General features: G+C 28.8%; 1 protein-coding gene across 1 annotated transcript; it reads left to right on the top strand.

Annotated features, from left to right (window-relative positions):
* Positions 1-1,935: 1,935 nt before the first annotated feature.
* LOC119602702 (zinc finger protein squeeze-like) lies at positions 1,936-5,892 on the top strand. Its single transcript, XM_037954353.1, is given in 3 exon segments — positions 1,936-2,495; positions 2,497-2,604; positions 4,462-5,892. Coding segments are annotated over 3 exon segments (1,800 nt in total). The 5' UTR covers positions 1,936-2,132; the 3' UTR covers positions 5,791-5,892.
* Positions 5,893-19,214: the final 13,322 nt, after the last annotated feature.

The raw sequence follows: 19,214 nt of genomic DNA, 5'->3' as shown, positions 1-19,214 counted from the left end.
AATGTGTAAAAACTTTGTGGGAACGACAATCTGTTGTTAATGGTTCGGTGTGGTAAGAGCCCTTCCAATAGAAATCTTCCTAATTTTGAAGATGACAGCTTAGAGGCAAAAAGATCAAGCCACTGTTCTTTAAGGTAGCATGTCCTCATTTTCCTCTTTTCTGTACTTTAAGAACTCTTGAGGTGTCATTTGGTAGCTAAGCTTTCCATGAGGAGGAATGAGTTCTTCCAACAAGTTGTAGCGATAGCGTTGAACACTATATTATAGTTGTCCAGTCCCCTACCATACCGTGCTAGTCTAATGGGGCTTTTCCCGACGTACTATCATCATCTTCCCGCCATCTTTTCTTGGATACTTCGGAGAAAGATGGCGGCTCTTTTCAGTGTTTAATTGTGACCTTCTTGTCACTAATTTATTAACTATTGTATTAAACTTATTAACCAATATTCTTCACTTCAAGTTTCAAACAATTAGGTTTTTGTTTAATTATTAATAAAATTTAATATATTTTTTTTACAAAATTTGCAATACTTTCCACCATATCTGTCTTAATAATTATGTGCATTTTTTTTTTTTTGCATAAAACAAAAGTGTTTTTACAATTATTTCGTTTTTATTTTTTTTTATAAATTTTGTTTAAATAATCAAAAGAGCTTGCATTTGTTTAATCAATAATCGGCGCTTAGTATTTTTTTCTTTCTTTTAAAAATGTATAAAAAATATGCTGATTTTTTATGTTAATTTTAAAAGTGTTTTTGTTGAGTAGGAAAATTTTCAATAAAATAACTATAAAATGTAGTGTATTATAGGTTTTAAATAGTTTTGGTAACAGGTGGATAAAAATTTTAAAAACTAGGAAGTTGTTGTTGATTTTTAATTTAATTTTAAGAAAATTTAATTAAAATTAACTTTTCGCTCTTAATTTTGATTATTTCTTCTCTTTATAACGCCATATAGCAAAGAGAGGAGAAATATTTAAGACACAATGAACACTTAAGCATTTTGAGTTAATAGTTCTAACACCCAATTTACATGATGATTTTTTTCATGTTTGCCCAGACGTCTGTTTTCATGTTTGTCGATGATTGGTGATGAGCGGGGTAGAGAAGAATGGGGGGTAAGAAAACAAACATGATTTGGGATTTTCATGATTGTTTTTGACATTCCGCTTTAAACTCATTCGTACTGTTGATATTATGCTCATGTAAAAAATAATTATGTCTTTTTTTTACATGAAAACATTAAAATTTGCATTAAAAAAATACTGTAGCGTGTTATTAAATTTTTTTAAATCAAATTAAATGGTTTTTATGTTAAAAATTTAATTTTGTTTTTATTACGAATAAGTAATTAAAAAGGATTATACAATTAAACATCAAAAAAAAGACATGCATAGTTGCATGTAAAAAATCACCGTATAAATGTTCATGATTTTTTGGAAGATTCTCAAAAGAGAATTGGAAAAAACAGACGTCTGAAAAGTCTTCATGTAAATTGCGCCTAAGTCTAAAAAGTTTATGATTTATACATTTTATTTCCTAAATTACTTAATAATGTTTCGAAAATTCGTTGTTTATGTGTTTTATTTTATTATGTTTTTTGTGGCACAGTGCGCCTAGATTTTTTTTATTTATTTAATTTAAAAGTTTTTGCAAATTCAGAATTTTTTTGTGCTACTTTTTCCAGCAACATTTTTTTGCTGAATTTTTAATTTTTTTTATTTCCTATGGAGAAGAAAAAAAAAAAACTGATAAAAATATCAAAAATACACTAACAAAAAAATTGTATATACAATTTTTACGCATAATTGCAAAAATGTTAATTTTGTGATGATTAAGCTTTATTTATTAAAAAAAATTTTTATGAATGAATTTAAAATTCAAACTTTTATTAAAATTAACTTTTATTTTATTTTCATTTTTAGGTTTTTAAACATTTTTTTTCAATAAACACAACAGTTGATAAACAAAACTCTTGCAACAGCAACGTGTTTGGTAATTAAAATTCCAGCATTAAATTTAAAAGCTGTTACCACCAACCAACCAACCACCCTTGCTCCAACTCTCTTAAAAAAAAGACTTCCCCCCTTTTCACAATTTTAAATTATTCATTTGTGCTTTTAACGCATATTAATGGCTGATATTTCAGCCCTTACAGCGGCAGCAGCAACAACTGTTTATCCTTCATTAACAACGTCAGCCAACGATTATTTACATCGCTCCACCATTGATCAATTACGTTCGATGAATGAACGTGGCGTTCTCTCGTCGCTGAGTCATTTGACCACAGCCGATTTACGAACCGCACAATTAGTGCACGAATACAATAAACCGTTTAATATCAATGAGTTTCGTCAGAATGTTGAGCGTTTGGATTATTCGTTGAAGAACGGTTTGGTGGGTGTTAATTTGCAGCAGCAACAACAACAGCAACAATTGGTTGTTGAACATCAACAGCAGCAGCAGCAACAACAACAGCAGGCCCACGATCAACAAGCAGCAACATCATCAGCAACAGCAGCAACAACAACAGCAACTGAAACAATCCTATAGTCCACCAAATTCACCGCAAACACCGAATATGGCGGAACAACCCGAACAGAAGGTGAGTTGCTTTACTTATATTTTTTTAAAAAAAGTAGTAAAAATACTACCTTTTTATTTTCAGTATAATTTGATCAAATTTGTGTAATTTACACATCTTTTGGCGAATTTAACTGTTCTTGTCAAATTTTGGCGGAAATTTAAAAAAGTAGTAGAAATAGTACTTTTTGAAAAAGTAGCAAAATGTACAGAGAGATGTTTCCAGAACAAATTAACTATTTATTTATGTGTTTTCTTGTGTTTTAATAAGTTTATAAAAAAGTACTACAAATACTACATTTTTATTTTCAGCCAAAAATTGATACAATTTGAATTTTGTGCTTAATTGTAGAAGAATTTAAACGTTTTAAAAGTTCTAGCCAACATTTTGGAGGAAATTAAAAAACATGTAGTAGAAATAGTACTTTTTGAAAAAGTAGCAAGATATACAGAAACATGTTTCTAGAACAAATGAGCTATTTGCCATGAATTTTCTTGAGTTTTATTAGTTTTACAAAAGTAGTAGAAATACTACCTTTTTATTTTAAACGAAATTTGTTAATAGTTTTGTATTTTTTACATCTTTTAGAAAATTTAAAAAAGTAGTAGTAGCAAAATGTACAGAGAGACGTTTCTAGAACAAATTAACTACTTCCCATGTATTTTCTTGAGTTTTAATTAGTTTTTAAAAAGTAGTAGAAAAAAGGTACTATTTTTTACTTTTAGTGCAATATTTTAACATTTTTGTATTTTATACATCTTTTGACGAAATTTAAACTTTTTAAAAGTTTTAACTAATTTTAGGGGAAAATTTAAAAAAGTAGTAGAAATAGTACTTTTTGAAAAAGTAGCAAAATGTACAGAAACATGTTTCTAGAACAAATTAGCTACTTCCCATGTATTTTCTTGAGTTTTAATTAGTTTTTAAAAATGTTGTAGAAATACTACCTTTTTATTTTTAACGAAATTTGTTAATATTTTTGTATTTTTTGCATCTTTTGATGAAATTTAAACGTTTTAAAATTTTTAGCTAAATGTTGAGGGAAATTTAAAAAAGTAGTAGAAAATCGTACTTTTTGAAAAAGTAGTGCTCGGAAAGGAAATTTTAAAACAAATTAATTATTTCTTCATATAACTTGTTGAGTTTAAACAAGTCTTAAAATAGTAGTAGAAATACTACGTTTTTATTTTCAGCCAAAATGGATAATATTTTAATATTTTGCACTATTTTAGAGGAAATTAAACGTTTTGAAGGTTCTAATGAATTTTGATGAAAATTTAAAAAAGTAGTAAAAATAGTACTTTTTGAACTAGTAGCAAAATGTACAGAGAGAAATGTTTGTAAAACAGAGAGAAATGTGTCTAAAACAAATGAACTATTTCCCCATGTTTTTTCTTAAGTTTTTATTAGCCTTTTAAAAAGTAGTAGAACTACTACCTTTTTATTTTCAGTCAAAATTGATAAAATTTTATTTTTTTACACCATTATAAACGAAATTAAACTTTTTGAAAGTTCTAGTAAATTTTGGTGGAAATGTAAAAAAGTAGTAGAAATAGTACTTTTTTTTTAAAAGGTAGAAACATGTAAAATTATTATTTTAGATAAATTAAATATTTCTATATGTATTTTTTTGATTTTTATAGAATTTTTAAAAAAGTAGTAAACTTTTTTATTTTGAGTTAAATTGGGGAAAATTGTTAATTTTTCGTTTTTATTGAAACAATAAAAATTTGAAACGTTTTAACAAGTCAATTTCAAAAAGTAGTAGAAATACTACTTTTTATATATTTCACAAATTTAAAGAAAAAAATTTAATATTTTATTTATTACAAAAGAAAAATAAAATTTTTTTAATAATATTCCTTTTTTAATTTCCAGTACGATCCGAATGCCAGTGTTGAACATCATCATCAGCAGCAAAAATCCCATCGTTCACATCATCATACCTCGCCGGATGGACGTGAAACTAAACCCTATAAATGCACTCAATGCACAAAATCGTTCGCCAATTCATCGTACCTCTCCCAGCATACACGCATTCACTTGGGCATCAAACCGTACCGCTGCGAAATATGCCAACGTAAATTCACCCAATTGTCACATCTGCAACAGCACATACGCACGCATACGGGCGATAAACCGTACAAGTGTCGTCATGCCGGTTGTCCGAAGGCCTTCTCACAACTCTCCAATCTACAGTCGCATTCGCGGTGCCATCAAACGGACAAACCGTTCAAATGTAATTCTTGCTACAAATGCTTTACCGACGAGATGACTCTGCTCGAGCACATACCAAAACACAAAGATTCGAAACACTTGAAGACACACATTTGCAATTTGTGTGGCAAATCGTATACACAGGAAACATATCTGGAGAAACACTTGCAGAAACATGCCGAAAAGGCGGAAAAACAACAGCAAAGACATGCCAATCTCAATGTACAGCATCATGTGCCGGCCGGCGGTATAGGTTTAAGTTTGCAGCGTCAAGTGGTAATGAATGCGGCCGCCGTGGCTGGCGATGCCAATGCAGCCTATTGGGCTAAAGTGGGGGCAGATGGTGCCGTTAATGCTGCCACCTTGGCGGAAGCCATACAACAGCAACAGGCCCAAGCGCAGGCGCAACAACAGCAAAATGGCTATAACTTCACCACACTACAACATCAACAGCAACAACAGGAATTGTTGCAGCATCATCAACGTCTGGTGAATGGTACCGCTAATGGTGGTGGTGATAGTGCGGCCAGCGGTAATACGCCCAATCACTCACAGAGTCCCAATGAACAGGGTGAAGATTTAGTGATACGCCAGACATCACAGCAGCATCATCAACAACAGCAGCAGCAACAACAGCAACAGCAGCAACAACAACAGCAGCAGCAACATTCGCCCAATAATATGGTGGTTGTGAATTCATCTGCCTATGATGTCAAGACAACATCAGCTTTTACGCCCATTCCCACTGCACCGACCCATTTGCAAGCGGCCGCCTTGGCCCAACAGAGAGCACCTCCCGCTGCGGCGGCCTACATTTATCAGCAGAATGCCGCGGCAGCTGCGGGCTTCCCTACACAACTAATATCGCTACATCAAATACGTAACTATGCCCATCAACCGGGAGCAGCCGCAGCAGCTGGTCTGCTGGCCGGTGATCATCTATTGGGTCTAAGTGTGACTGCCGGTGCGGGCAAGGACAAAACACAATAGTATCATGCGAAGCAGGAGGATAATACAACAACAACAACAGTTACTAATGTAACTAAAACAACCACAGCAACAACTACTACTACCAATAAAAAGCACAAATCGTTTAATCAACAACAACAACCGCAACAATCCCTACCACCAACAATGACACTACAACAACATCTGCAGCAACAACAGCGTAAACAACAAGAATCACTTAATGCCTCCACTGTAGTAAGCTGATTTAAAAATTTTATTTGAAAAAATTAAAAATTTTAAATTTTTATTTTTTTTCGTCTTAATTTAGTAAAAAAAAGTTTTCTACTTTTTTTTTGAAAACTTTGAAACATGCATATAAATATATATTACTATTTTTCATTTTCTTATAATTAAAACAAAAAATAATAATAATTATAAACACAAAAGCAAATGTAGAATAACAACAAAAACATGTTAGTTTTATAGGTAAACAATTTGAAATTGTTTTTTTTTTATATATAGAAGCAAAGAAAAAAATATTTAAAATTTATAATAAACATAAACAGAAAAATATTAAGTAGATAGAAATTCTATATCCACCAAACACTTCCACACAAAACACCAGGTAAAACTATCTAGTATTCCAAAGTGGTTGTTTCAATTGTTTCGAAATAACAGGGAATATTAGCTACTTTTACCTTTTAACTAGAAACATTTTGTTTAGACCTTAAAACAAGAAAAGATTTTGAGGAGAAGCTAAAGTAAAGTTTAACAAAAAAAGAGGACTTTCAGTTTTTTAATAAGTAGTAGAAAAAAGTACTTTATTATTGTTGTTTTAAACAAAACAAAAATATTTAGATCTTTTCAACAAATTAACACTTTTTTAGCTTTATTTAAATTTCATAAAAGTACAATTTTTGCATAAAAAATTTAATTTAAACAAAATACATAATTTTTAACATATTTTTCACTACAAATTTCAAAACAGTAGTAAAAATACTACTTTTTTAAATTATGTTTTCTAAGTGAGAAAATGGCATTATCATGTTTATTTTAGAGAAATTTAACCAATTTCCACATTTTTAGCAAATTTTAGAAATATTTGTAAAAAAGTAGTAAAAACTAAAATTTTTGTGCTAAACTTGAAAAAAATTATAAAATATAGGTTCCTTTAATCCAGATTTTATGGATATTAGACAACAATTACAAAAAGTAGTAGAAATACTACTTTTTTATTTTTTGTCTAAATAAAATTATGCAATTTTGTATTTTTTCTTAAAAAACAAAATCATTTAAGTTTGGAATGAAATCTAAAAAGGTACTAGATATAGTACGTTTTAAACTTTTGCACCAAATTTGTAAATTGCAAAACAATTTCTAATATATTTTCCATACATTTGCCACTTATTTAAAAAATAGTAGTAAATACTACCTTTTTATATTGTAATTAATGTAAAAAATGTGTAAAAATAATTAAAAATCAATATGTTTAAGGAAATTTTAATTTTTTTGATGATTTTTAACAAGTTTTTACACAATTTAAAAATAATAGTAGAAAAAAGGTACGTTTTCTTATTTCTAGCCCTTTTTACAAAAATTGTGTGAAATCAATTAAAAATATTTTTTTTATGGAATTTATTTATTTTTGAGGATTTTTTACAAGTTTGCATACAATATAAAAATAGTAGTAGAAAAGTACCTTTTTCGTAATTTGAGTCCTATGGTTAATAATTGCAAACACTTGCTATTTGAAAGACAAATTAAATTGTTTAAAGTTATTTTAGCCAATTTTGTATATAATTTAAAAAGGTAGTAGATTTGGTACTATTTTTATTTATTAACAAATCACAAAACGTAGTAAAAATAAAAATTTTAGGGACATTTAAACTTATTTTTAAAGTTGTGAGCAGAATTTGATCAATTTAAAAATAGTAGTAAAAAGTACTTTTTTTATTTTGAGCCTTAGGGTATAAATTTGCGAATAATTGGAAGTTTGATGACTTATAAAGATGTTTCAAGTTATTTTAACATATTTTTTAACAATTTAAAAAAGTAGTAGATTTAGTACTACTATTTATTTATTAGCAAAAGGCAGGAACAATTATTGAAAAATATTTTTTGAATAAAGAAATGTTAAATTTAATGTATTAGATGATATTTAACAAGTTTGTATACGTTTTAAAAAAAAGTAGTAGAAAAAGTACTTTTTTAATTTTGGCTACCATGTACAAAAATTGCTTCAAAAACAATTGAAAATATATTTTTTAAGCAAATATAAATATTTTGTGGAGGTTTTACATATTTGTACACGATTTAAAAATAGTAGTAGAAAAAGTACTTTTTATTTTAAGCCTTAGGGTATAAAATTGCAAGTTGGATGATAATTCAAGCTGTTTTAAGTTATTTGAACATAGTTTTTTATTTAGTGGCAAATTTGCAGGAAAAATTATAATAACATATTTTTTGAGTAATAAAATGTTAAATTTATTGTGTTAAATGATGTTTAACAAGTTTGTAGACGATTTAAAAAAAGTAGTAGAAAAAGTACTTTTTTTAGTTTAGTGTCTTATGGCGGTGGGAAGATTTATTTAAACATTTTAAAGTGTTATTTGGAGTACTTTGCATACATTTAAAAAAAAAAGTAGTAGATTTACTACTATTTTTATTTGACAACATAATTGCACAAAAAAAATGAAAAAATACTTTTAGTTTGAGAGTTTTAAATAAATTTTAAAGTTTTTAGCAAAATTTGTTAAATATGAAAAGAGTAGTAGAATACTATTTTTTTTTAATTTGCTGTTTTAAGTTAAAAGTTTGCTTTAAAAATCTTTAAAGCCTAATAGCTTAGTTTCCTTTGCTCCAGAATCTTTTCTTGTTTTAACAAAAATATAAAATAATTCTTTGAAAAAAAAAAAATGATCTAAAACTCAGGTTTAACAAAATTTTAGGCGGAAAAAAAAAAATGCCAATAATTTCTAATGAAAAAGAAAAATCTTTATATTTTATAAGTCAAAATTCCAAATTTTAAACAAATCTTTTTAATAAATTCTTCTGTAAAGAATAGTTTATTAAAGACAATTGTTTAAAAACTTAAATGGAATCAAAATTTTGCCTTTCTTAAGGCTAAATCTGCTTTGTGGCTAAACTTATAAAAATTTTGAAATTTTTCTAAATTCTCAATAAACTTTCTTTATAAGAGTTAAAGTTCTTATGACTTTTATTCTAAACTTAAAAGGAGAGATTTGATTTGCACTCTCTTTTTCTCTCTAATTTCATTTAACATTCTCTCCTCTCTTAACTTATAATCAAGAAAATGTAGTTTAGTTCATATAAGTGAAACTCTCCCCCCCCCCTGGTATACTTTTATTCAAAATAGTACCAAGTACTATTTTGAATTAATCATAATATAATTTAATAATAATAATTTTTAGTAATTAAGATTTTAAAATTTCATTTTTTTATTATTTTATAATTTTTTAAATTTTAATCTAAAAACTCCAATTTATTTTATTATTGATTAATAAATTAATAAAAAGCTAAAAAAAATACAATAACATAAATTTTATTTTGTATTAAATATTACATACCTGGTCTTGTATGTACAATAATAAATAAAAACTTTTTACACAATAATAATTTTAAAACAACACAAAATTAAAATTAAATATTAAAATAAAAAAATAAAAAACAAAAACGATAAAGAAAAATTAAATTAATAATTTTAAATAAAAACCCCCACAAAAAAAAAAAAACAACAACATTAAACAGCAAAAAGAAAAAGTAATCATATTAAAAAAACAAAATAAAATAAAAAAAAAAAAAACAAATCAACAAAAAGTAAATAATTGAAAATTACAAATTTAAGTTTTAATACTTAATTTAATTAATAAAACATCAAACAAGTAATAATAATTTATATTCATATATCTTAAAAAACCAAGTAGATATAAATATATGTATATCTATGTAATATGTATTTAGTATATAAAAATAAAATAAAATATGTAAGCTATAAAATTATCGCTAATAAAAATTTCTTTAAAAGTATTTCATAAAAAAATAAAAAAAAACATTTTGTGGTTTCATTTGTCATTAATTTTTTAACAGATACTTAAGTACTTGTTTTTTTTTGGGTAAATTGGGGTTTTAATAAGTTTTTGTTATTACAAAGGCACATCGGTGTTATTAAACAAATCTTTACAAATTGTTTTTTTACCCCAAAAAACCCCATTGAGTGGTAATTACGCGATCCACAGTGGGGTAATTTCGAAATAAAAAACCCAAACATTTATAAGGCTTTATAGATCAGAACACCTACAATAGGGACGACGCATACACAATCTACACTGACGTTTCTACAACTTAAACTAACAATAGATTACAAAATGTCTCTTGATAACATATATGACAGAAAGGATTATCGTTTGATTATCAGTCTTGCATATAACCAGGATCTCTAGTTTAACCCCTATAAATCGAAATGTATTTTTAAATATATTCTATCGTGGACTTTGCTTCTGATAACTTTCAGATTGCCCAATATTTACACCTGCAACATCTACAGGTGAGAGAAAAAATACGATAATTATCATTTTCAGATCAGAACAGGTTTAGCTAAAGAAGGTACATTTCCTCTCGGAGACCATAAGATACATTGTGATTACTTTCAAAGAAAGTGAAGATGCAAAGACAGAGAAACTAACAAGCAAAAACACTATGAGAAAACAAGAAGGAAATAAGATAGATAGAGATGATAGATGAATGGAAACAGATCTATTCTCAAGGGATTTCAAACCAAAAACTTAAGAAAGTTAATACCCTAATGAAGGAAAGAAATGAGATATAATCTAAGTCCCCCCATTAAAACCCAGTCAAAGAAATGACTAATTCCCTTGATAAATGGTGGAAAATATGGAACCTTTTCCCTAGCAATTTCAGCCTGAGATTTTGTATTCTAGGACAGTGGCTAATTATATGCTCGATCGTCTCTTGCAATAATATTACTGTCCCACTTACTGACAAAGGCCCTAACTGACTCACTTACTGGCAATGCCTCGTTAGCATCCCTCTAAGAATCTTTAGACTGCTTATATACAGTCGTATAATTATTTTGGTAGCTCTCATAACAATTGCTGGCCATAAGGTCTTTGATATTTTGCAATCTATTTAACAATTCTAGGACTGGTCACGGATTCTTTCGAATATCAAACTGTTATAGTGACAAATGGGTGGTTTTTAGCATCCTCTCCCTGCCTCTCGAACCTAATCGTCCGCAACCTCATTACCATGTACATTCCAGTGCCCCGGCATCCAACACAGTCTAATGGTAAACAGTCTCCTAATGTCTCTAAGGTCATATCTACAATCTACCCAATGTTCTGAGAGCTTGACTATCGACATACATTGTTACAACCGACCCCAAATCGATATGATTCAGTCGCTTTCCAGATCGAAAGGATCTCTACACGGGAGACACAACATTGGACAGGGAGTCTGAAGAAGTGTTGTATGTCGATATAAGCAATGTGGACAACGGCAGCCGTTAAACCGAATAAGGTTGTCTGCAGAATTGAGGACGAACGCTCTATTAAAGAATCATCATTGGACGTATAGATAACAATAGGTGGCATTAAGTTAGTTAGTTAGTTAGTTAGTTAGTTAGTAGTAGTTAGTTAGTTAGTTAGTTAGTTAGTTAGTTAGTAGTTAGTTAGTTAGTTAGTTAGTTAGTTAGTTAGTAGTTAGTTAGTTAGTTAGTAGTTAGTTAGTTAGTTAGTTAGTTAGTTAGTTAGTTAGTAGTTAGTTAGTTAGTTAGTTAGTTAGTAGTTAGTTAGTTAGTTAGTTAGTTAGTTAGTTAGTTAGTAGTTAGTTAGTTAGTTAGTTAGTTAGTTAGTTAGTTAGTTAGTTAGTTAGTTAGTTAGTTAGTTAGTAGTTAGTAGTTAGTTAGTTAGTTAGTTAGGTTAGTTAGTTAGTTAGTTAGTTAGTTAGTTAGTTAGTAGTTAGTTAGTTAGTTAGTTAGTTAGTTAGTTAGTTAGTTAGTTAGTTAGTTAGTTAGTTAGTTAGTTAGTTAGTCTAGTTAGTTAGTTAGTAGTTAGTTAGTTAGTTAGTTAGTTAGTAGTTAGTTAGTTAGTTAGTTAGTTAGTTAGTAGTTAGTTAGTTAGTTAGTTAGTTAGTAGTTAGTTAGTTAGTTAGTTAGTAGTTAGTTAGTTAGTTAGTTAGTAGTTAGTTAGTTAGTAGTTAGTTAGTTAGTTAGTTAGTTAGTTAGTTAGTTAGTTAGTTAGTTAGTTAGTTAGTTAGTTAGTAGTTAGTTAGTTAGTTAGTTAGTTAGTTAGTAGTTGGAAGGTGGAATTGAGATAGGACATTAGGTGGAATTGATATAGGACATTAGTTTTAGTTAGTTAGTTAGTTAGTAGTTAGTTAGTTAGTTAGTTAGTTAGTTAGTAGCTAGTAGTTAGTTAGTTAGTAGTTAGTTAGTTAGTTAGTTAGTTAGTTAGTTAGTTAGTTAGTTAGTTAGTTAGTTAGTTAGTTAGTTAGTTAGTTAGTTAGTTACTTAGTTAGTTAGTAGTTAGTTAGTTAGTTAGTAGTTAGTTAAGTAGTTAGTTATAGTTAGTTAGTAGTTAGTTAGTGTTAGTTAGTTAGTAGTTAGTTAGTTAGTTAGTTAGTTAGTAGTTAGTTAGTTAGTTAGTTAGTTAGTAGTTAGTTAGTAGTTAGTAGTAGTTAGTAGTTAGTTAGTTAGTTAGTAGTTAGTTAGTTAGTTAGTTAGTTAGTTAGTTGTTAGTTAGTTAGTTAGTTAGTAGTTAGTTAGTTAGTAGTTAGTTAGTTAGTTAGTAGTTAGTTAGTTAGTTAGTTAGTTAGTTAGTTAGTTTTAGTTAGTTAGTTAGTTAGTTAGTAGTTAGTTAGTTAGTTAGTTAGTTAGTAGTAGTTAGTTAGTTAGTTAGGTTAGTTAGTTAGTTAGTAGTTAGTTAGTTAGTTAGTTAGTTAGTTAGTTAGAGTTAGTTAGTAGTTAGTTAGTTAGTTAGTTAGTTAGTTAGTTAGTTAGTTAGTTAGTTAGTTAGTAGTTAGTAGTTAGTAGTTAGTAGTGTTAGTTAGTTAGTTATAGTTAGTTAGTTAGTTAGTTAGTTAGTTAGTTAGTTAGTTAGTTAGTTAGTTAGTTAGTTAGTTAGTTAGTTAGTTAGTAGTTAGTTAGTTAGTTAGTTAGTTAGTAGTTAGTTAGTTAGTTAGTTAGTAGTTAGTTAGTTAGTTAGTTAGTAGTAGTTAGTTAGTTAGTTAGTTAGTTAGTTAGTTAGTTAGTTAGTTAGTTAGTTAGTTAGTTAGTTAGTTAGTTAGTAGTTAGTTAGTTAGTTAGTTAGTTAGTTAGTAGTTAGTAGTTAGTTAGTTAGTTAGTTAGTTAGTTAGTTAGTTAGTTAGTTAGTTAGTTAGTTAGTTAGTTAGTTAGTTAGTTAGTTAGTTAGTTAGTTAGTTAGTTAGTTAGTTAGTTAGTTAGTTAGTTAGTTAGTTAGTTAGTTAGTTAGTTAGTTAGTTAGTTAGTTAGTTAGTTAGTAGTTAGTTAGTTAGTTAGTTAGTTAGTTAGTTAGTTAGTTAGTTAGTTAGTTAGTTAGTTAGTTAGTTAGTTAGTTAGTTAGTTAGTTAGTTAGTTAGTTAGTTAGTTAGTTAGTTAGTTAGTTAGTTAGTTAGTTAGTTAGTTAGTTAGTTAGTTAGTTAGTTAGTTAGTTAGTTAGTTAGTTAGTTAGTTAGTTAGTTAGTTAGGTTAGTTAGTTAGTTAGTTAGTTAGTTAGTTAGTTAGTTAGTTAGTTAGTTAGTTAGTAGTTAGTTAGTTAGTTAGTTAGTTAGTAGTTAGTTAGTTAGTTAGTTAGTTAGTTAGTTAGTAGTTAGTTAGTTAGTTAGTTAGTTAGTTAGTTAGTTAGTTAGTTAGTTGGTTAGTTAGTTAGTTAGTTAGTTAGTTAGTTAGTTAGTTAGTTAGTAAGTTAGTTAGTTAGTTAGTTAGTTAGTTAGTTAGTTAGTTAGTTAGTTAGTTAGTTAGTTAGTTAGTTAGTTAGTTAGTTAGTTAGTTAGTTAGTTAGTTAGTTAGTTAGTTAGTTAGTTAGTTAGTTAGTTAGTTAGTTAGTTAGTAGTTAGTTAGTTAGTTAGTTAGTTAGTTAGTTAGTTAGTTAGTTAGTTAGTTAGTTATTCTATTTTATGATCGGTATATTTTAAAATTCTATAACGATCGTACTATATTCCATTCATTCAAACATTTCTATCTATTTTATGTTCATTATCCACGTATTTGACTATATTAAGTATAAATTACTAATTAATAAATAATAGGAGTCATGTTAATAAAGTCACGATTCCATATACAAGCACACATATATAACATACAGACGGACATATAACAATTCATATTTTTGTTTTTTTTTCCCCCATTTTTATCTAAAACATCTTGTCTTTTAACCTTTTTGAGAGAATCAAAATTGTCAAGTCATTATTTCAAATATTACTTAAAATAAAATTTTGAAGTTTTTTTCCAGATACATACTTGTATTTTATAAGTGGACAAGCCATCATCAATATTAAAGAAATTGTATTTGAAAATATAAAAATCTCATGGAATGAACATTGCAATCTTAAAGATTTCAAACACTGATCTTTATTGTGTTAGAATTATAAAGGATTTTTTAAATCCTTAAAAATCTAGAGCACAAGATATTCATTGTTTTTTGAAAATTTCTCTTTCTTTTGTATTGGAGTTTTAAGCGGATTATAGAAAATAAAAATTATTAATGCCTTCGTGTATGTTCGTTTAATCTTTTCACGATTAGTTTTTTATCTTGATATTCTTTTCAAATTGTTGAGTAATGTATTGTTATTGATTTGTTGGTTTAATGTTAAGAATTTGTGGTTTTTATTGGAAATTGATTTTTAGCCCAATCTTTTAGTATAATTAAGTCCATGGGACTTGACTGTATAGACTAGAAGTAGCTCCCTAAACTCTGACTTTAAAAATTGTTCTAATTATTAATACGGACCGGCCACGTCCCACACGATTCCCATATTTTACTTAAGAGACTATTAGTATTTTTAATAAATACACAATTAAATTAAAGCTTAAATTTTATAAAATTTGTGGTTTGTTTATTTTTTTCTCTAAATTATTGTTTATTTAACAAAGAGTGTTTTTTTTTTTGTATTTGTTATTATTAATTATTCATGTTTGAATAATATTAATTATGAGTTAAAGAAAACAAAAAAAAAAAAAAAAATAAATATAAAAATATTAATGATTTTTAACAGTAGCAATACAATAGACTAAAAATAAAGGGAAATAAATCCGTAATTTCCTAAAGGTTAGTCCAATTTTGTTTATTGATCTATCTCAAATAACGAATTATTTAATTATTTATACAGTCCTCGATTTCAAAGATCTACCCCAGAATCTTGTAGTGTATGCCTGTTTAAGAGATTATTTTTTAACTTTTGTTCATTTTAATAGAAAACTTTTACAAATCATTTCTGTATAATCGCGCTCCTACTGTATTAATTTTTTTGTGTGCAAACTTTTGTTTAAATTATAAAATATTTTTAATAAATTACAAAACGTACTTATATGTATGTAGTATGTACATTAGGAGGAGTTTTAACAAATCGTTAAGTATGAGTATTTGAAAAAAATTACCGCAATTTCAGTTTTAAACAGGCATGGAAAATTTAAATTTTTAAATAGTACCACTAACTTATAACCAAAAGAGTACCTTTTAGATTTTAAAGTACTAAACAAATTTTCCGACAGACTTACACTATAGGCGTGAATGTATACCAGACTATATACTAGACCAAAGACCAGACTATACACTAGACTATAGACTAGACTATACACTAGACTATAGACTAGACTGTAGACTATAGACTAGACTGTAGACTATAGACTAGACTATAGACTAGACTATAGACTAGACTATATACTAGACTATAGACTAGACTATAGACTAGACTACAGACTAGACTATAGACTATACTATAGAATATACTATAGACTGGACTAGTGGCCTCCGGTAGGTTAGTGGTTAGTGTTCTAGTCTGGTAGACCAGAGGTGGTGGGTTCGATTCCCACCTGAGGCACTGGTTAAAGAACGCACAACAGGCCCGATAGAGGCCTAGGTGTATTTCTTCGGATTTGATGTATATACATCCTCCTTTCAAACTAACTAACAACTAACTAATAGACTGGACTAGACTATAGACTATACTATAGAATATACTATAGACTAGACTATAGACTATACTATAGACTGGACTAGTGGCCTCCGGTAGGTTAGTGGTTAGTGTTCTAGTCTGGTAGACCAGAGGTGGTGGGTTCGATTCCCACCTGAGGCACTGGTTAAGAACACACAACAGGCCCGATAGAGGCCTAGGTGTATTTCTTCGGATTTGATGTATATACATCCTCCTTTCAAACTAACTAACAACTAACTAATAGACTGGACTATAGACTAGACTATAGACTAGACTATAAACTAGACTATAGACTAGACAATAGACTAGACTATAGACTAGACTATAGACTAGACTATGGACTAGACTATAGACTAGACTATAGACTAGACTATAGACTAGACTATAGACTATAGACTAGACTATAGACTAGACTATAGACTAGACTATAGACTAGACTATAGACTAGACTATAGACTAGACTATAGACTAGACTATAGACTAGACTATAGACTAGGACTATAGACTAGACTATAGACTAGACTATAGACTAGACTATAGACTAGACTATAGACTAGACTATAGACTAGACTATAGACTAGACTATAGACTAGACTATAGACTAGACTATAGACTAGACTATAGACTAGACTATAGACTAGACTATAGACTAGACTATAGACTAGACTATAGACTAGACTATAGACTAGACTATAGACTAGACTATAATCTAGACTATAGACTAGACTATAGACTAGACTATAGACTAGACTATAGACTAGACTATAGACTAGACTATAGACTAGACTATAGACTAGAGTATAGACTAGACTATAGACTAGACTATAGACTAGACTATAGACTAGACTATAGACTAGACTATAGACTAGACTATAGACTATGGACTATAGACTACACCATAGACTAGACTATAGACTAGACTATGGACAGTACTATAGACTATGGACTATAGACTACACCATAGACTAGACTATAGACTAGACTATGGACTGTACTATAGACTAGACTATACTATAGGCAAGACTATAGACTAGACTATACTATAGACTATACTATAGACAAGACTATAGACTAGACTGTAGACTAGACTATAGACTAGACTGTAGACTAGACTATAGACTAGACTATAGACTAGACTATAGACTAGACTATAGACTAGACTATAGACTAGACTATAGACTAGACTATAGACTAGACTATAGACTAGACTATACTATAGACTATACTATAGACTAGACTAAAGACTAGACTATAGATTAGACTATAGACTAGACTAATAACTGGAATATAGACTGGACTATAGGCTAGACTATAGACTGGACTATAGGCTAGACTATAGACTGGACTATAGTCTAGACTATCGACTAGACTATAGTCTAGACTATCGACTAGACTGTAGACTGGATTATAGACTAGACTAGACTATAGACAAGACTATAGTCAAGGAGATTTGGAATTTTTGATGTCAGTGATGTGCCAATAATTTAACTGATTTTCTCAAAGACCAGAACATTATCCCGATTAGAATTATGAAACTTTTTAGCGCAAACAATAAATGCTTTCGCTATATTGCGAAGTGACATTTAGTGAAATAACATTATACAAAAAATTTAAATCCTGTCTGATTGTAAAAATTGTGATCTTAACTTTGTTAAAATTGACCGCAGACTATCGTTTCCGATTGTAACTACAGAGGTCTCAATATACTGTCCAAAATTAGTTCAATGTTCTGTTGATTCCAAGATTATAGAATTGATTTCAAAGTTTCTTGAAATCATAGGTAGTTAATAGATGATCTTTGGCAAAGAATGTAGAACCAGGAGTCAAATGATGGAAATTATGAAACTTTGTTAACATTAGTTATGAAAGCTTTAAAACTATTTTATTTTTTAATAAGTATATAATTACTAAACTCTCGCGCCTTTTATTGTACACCCATGCCATCAAATCCATTCAAAATAGAATATATTAAAAAATCTAAATTAATATATAATAAATATTAAAAAAGTAACAAAAAATGGAAATAATTTGTATTTATTTTTAGTTGTTTTTTTTGTCCGTTTGTATGTATAATAAGTATATGTCTAGTATTTGAAAATAATTTCATTAGCATTAATTATAATTTATCAAATTAATTATCAAATTGCTTTTATTTTATGAAATTAATTAACTGCTTCTTTTTCGATGATTTTTTATTTTTGAATTATTATTGCTCTAGTGACTAGAGCCTAGTCGCACACTAAACATGATACAAACGTTATTTGCGGTCGTTTTTTTTTTGAACAAACCGTTTAAAATATGCATGTTAAACATATATTAAACTGTCGGTATTAATTTAAAAGTTTAGTTAAACATTAGACATACATATGTATGTACTATATGTGAATTATGAATTTGTTACGCCGATAATAAAGTCTATTACGATTTATCTACAACTATTGGCAATAGTTTTTATGCTGATCATACCAATCTTGATAGAAGTTTCTTTCAACATGGATAAGTCAGGTATTTTGTTTTTTATCGCACCGGGGGAGGAGGGGAGGGGGGAAGAAAGAAAAAGGAGGAAAAGAACGAACGAACGAACGAACAACGAACGAACGAACGAACGAACGAAACGAACGAACGAACGAACGAACGAACGAACTAACGAACGAACGAACGAACGAACGAACGAACGAACGAAACGAACGAACGAACGAACGAACGAACGAACGAAAAGAACGAACGAACGAACGAACGAACGAACGAACGAACGAACGAAACGAACGAACGAACGAACGAACGAACGAACGAACGAACGAAGAACGAACGAACGAAACGAACGAACGAACGAACGAACGAACGAACGAACGAACGAACGAACGAACGAACGAACGAAACGAACGAACGAACGAACGAACGAACGAACGAACGAACGAACGAACGAACGAAACGAACGAACGAAAACGAACGAACGAAAGAACGAACGAAGAACGAACGAAACGAACAACGAAGAAACGAACGAACGAACGAACTAACGAACTAACGTAAACTAACTAACTACTAACTAACTAACTAAACTAACTAACTAACCTAACTAACTAAATAACTATACTAACTAACTAACTAACTAACTAACTAACTAACTAACTAAATACTAACACTAACTAACTAACTACTAACTAACTAACTAACTAAACTAACTAACTAACTAACTAACTAACTAACTAACTACTAACTAAACTAACTAACTAACTAACTAACTAACTAACCTAACT

This window comes from Lucilia sericata, unplaced genomic scaffold (assembly GCF_015586225.1).
Source record: "Lucilia sericata isolate MDLA Ls3-8-SP2 unplaced genomic scaffold, ASM1558622v1 Contig000249F_arrow, whole genome shotgun sequence".
NCBI classification, from domain to species: Eukaryota; Metazoa; Arthropoda; class Insecta; order Diptera; family Calliphoridae; genus Lucilia; species Lucilia sericata.
The sequence above is the reverse complement of the archived record's forward strand: the minus strand, read 5'-3'. Positions and strand labels throughout refer to the sequence as shown.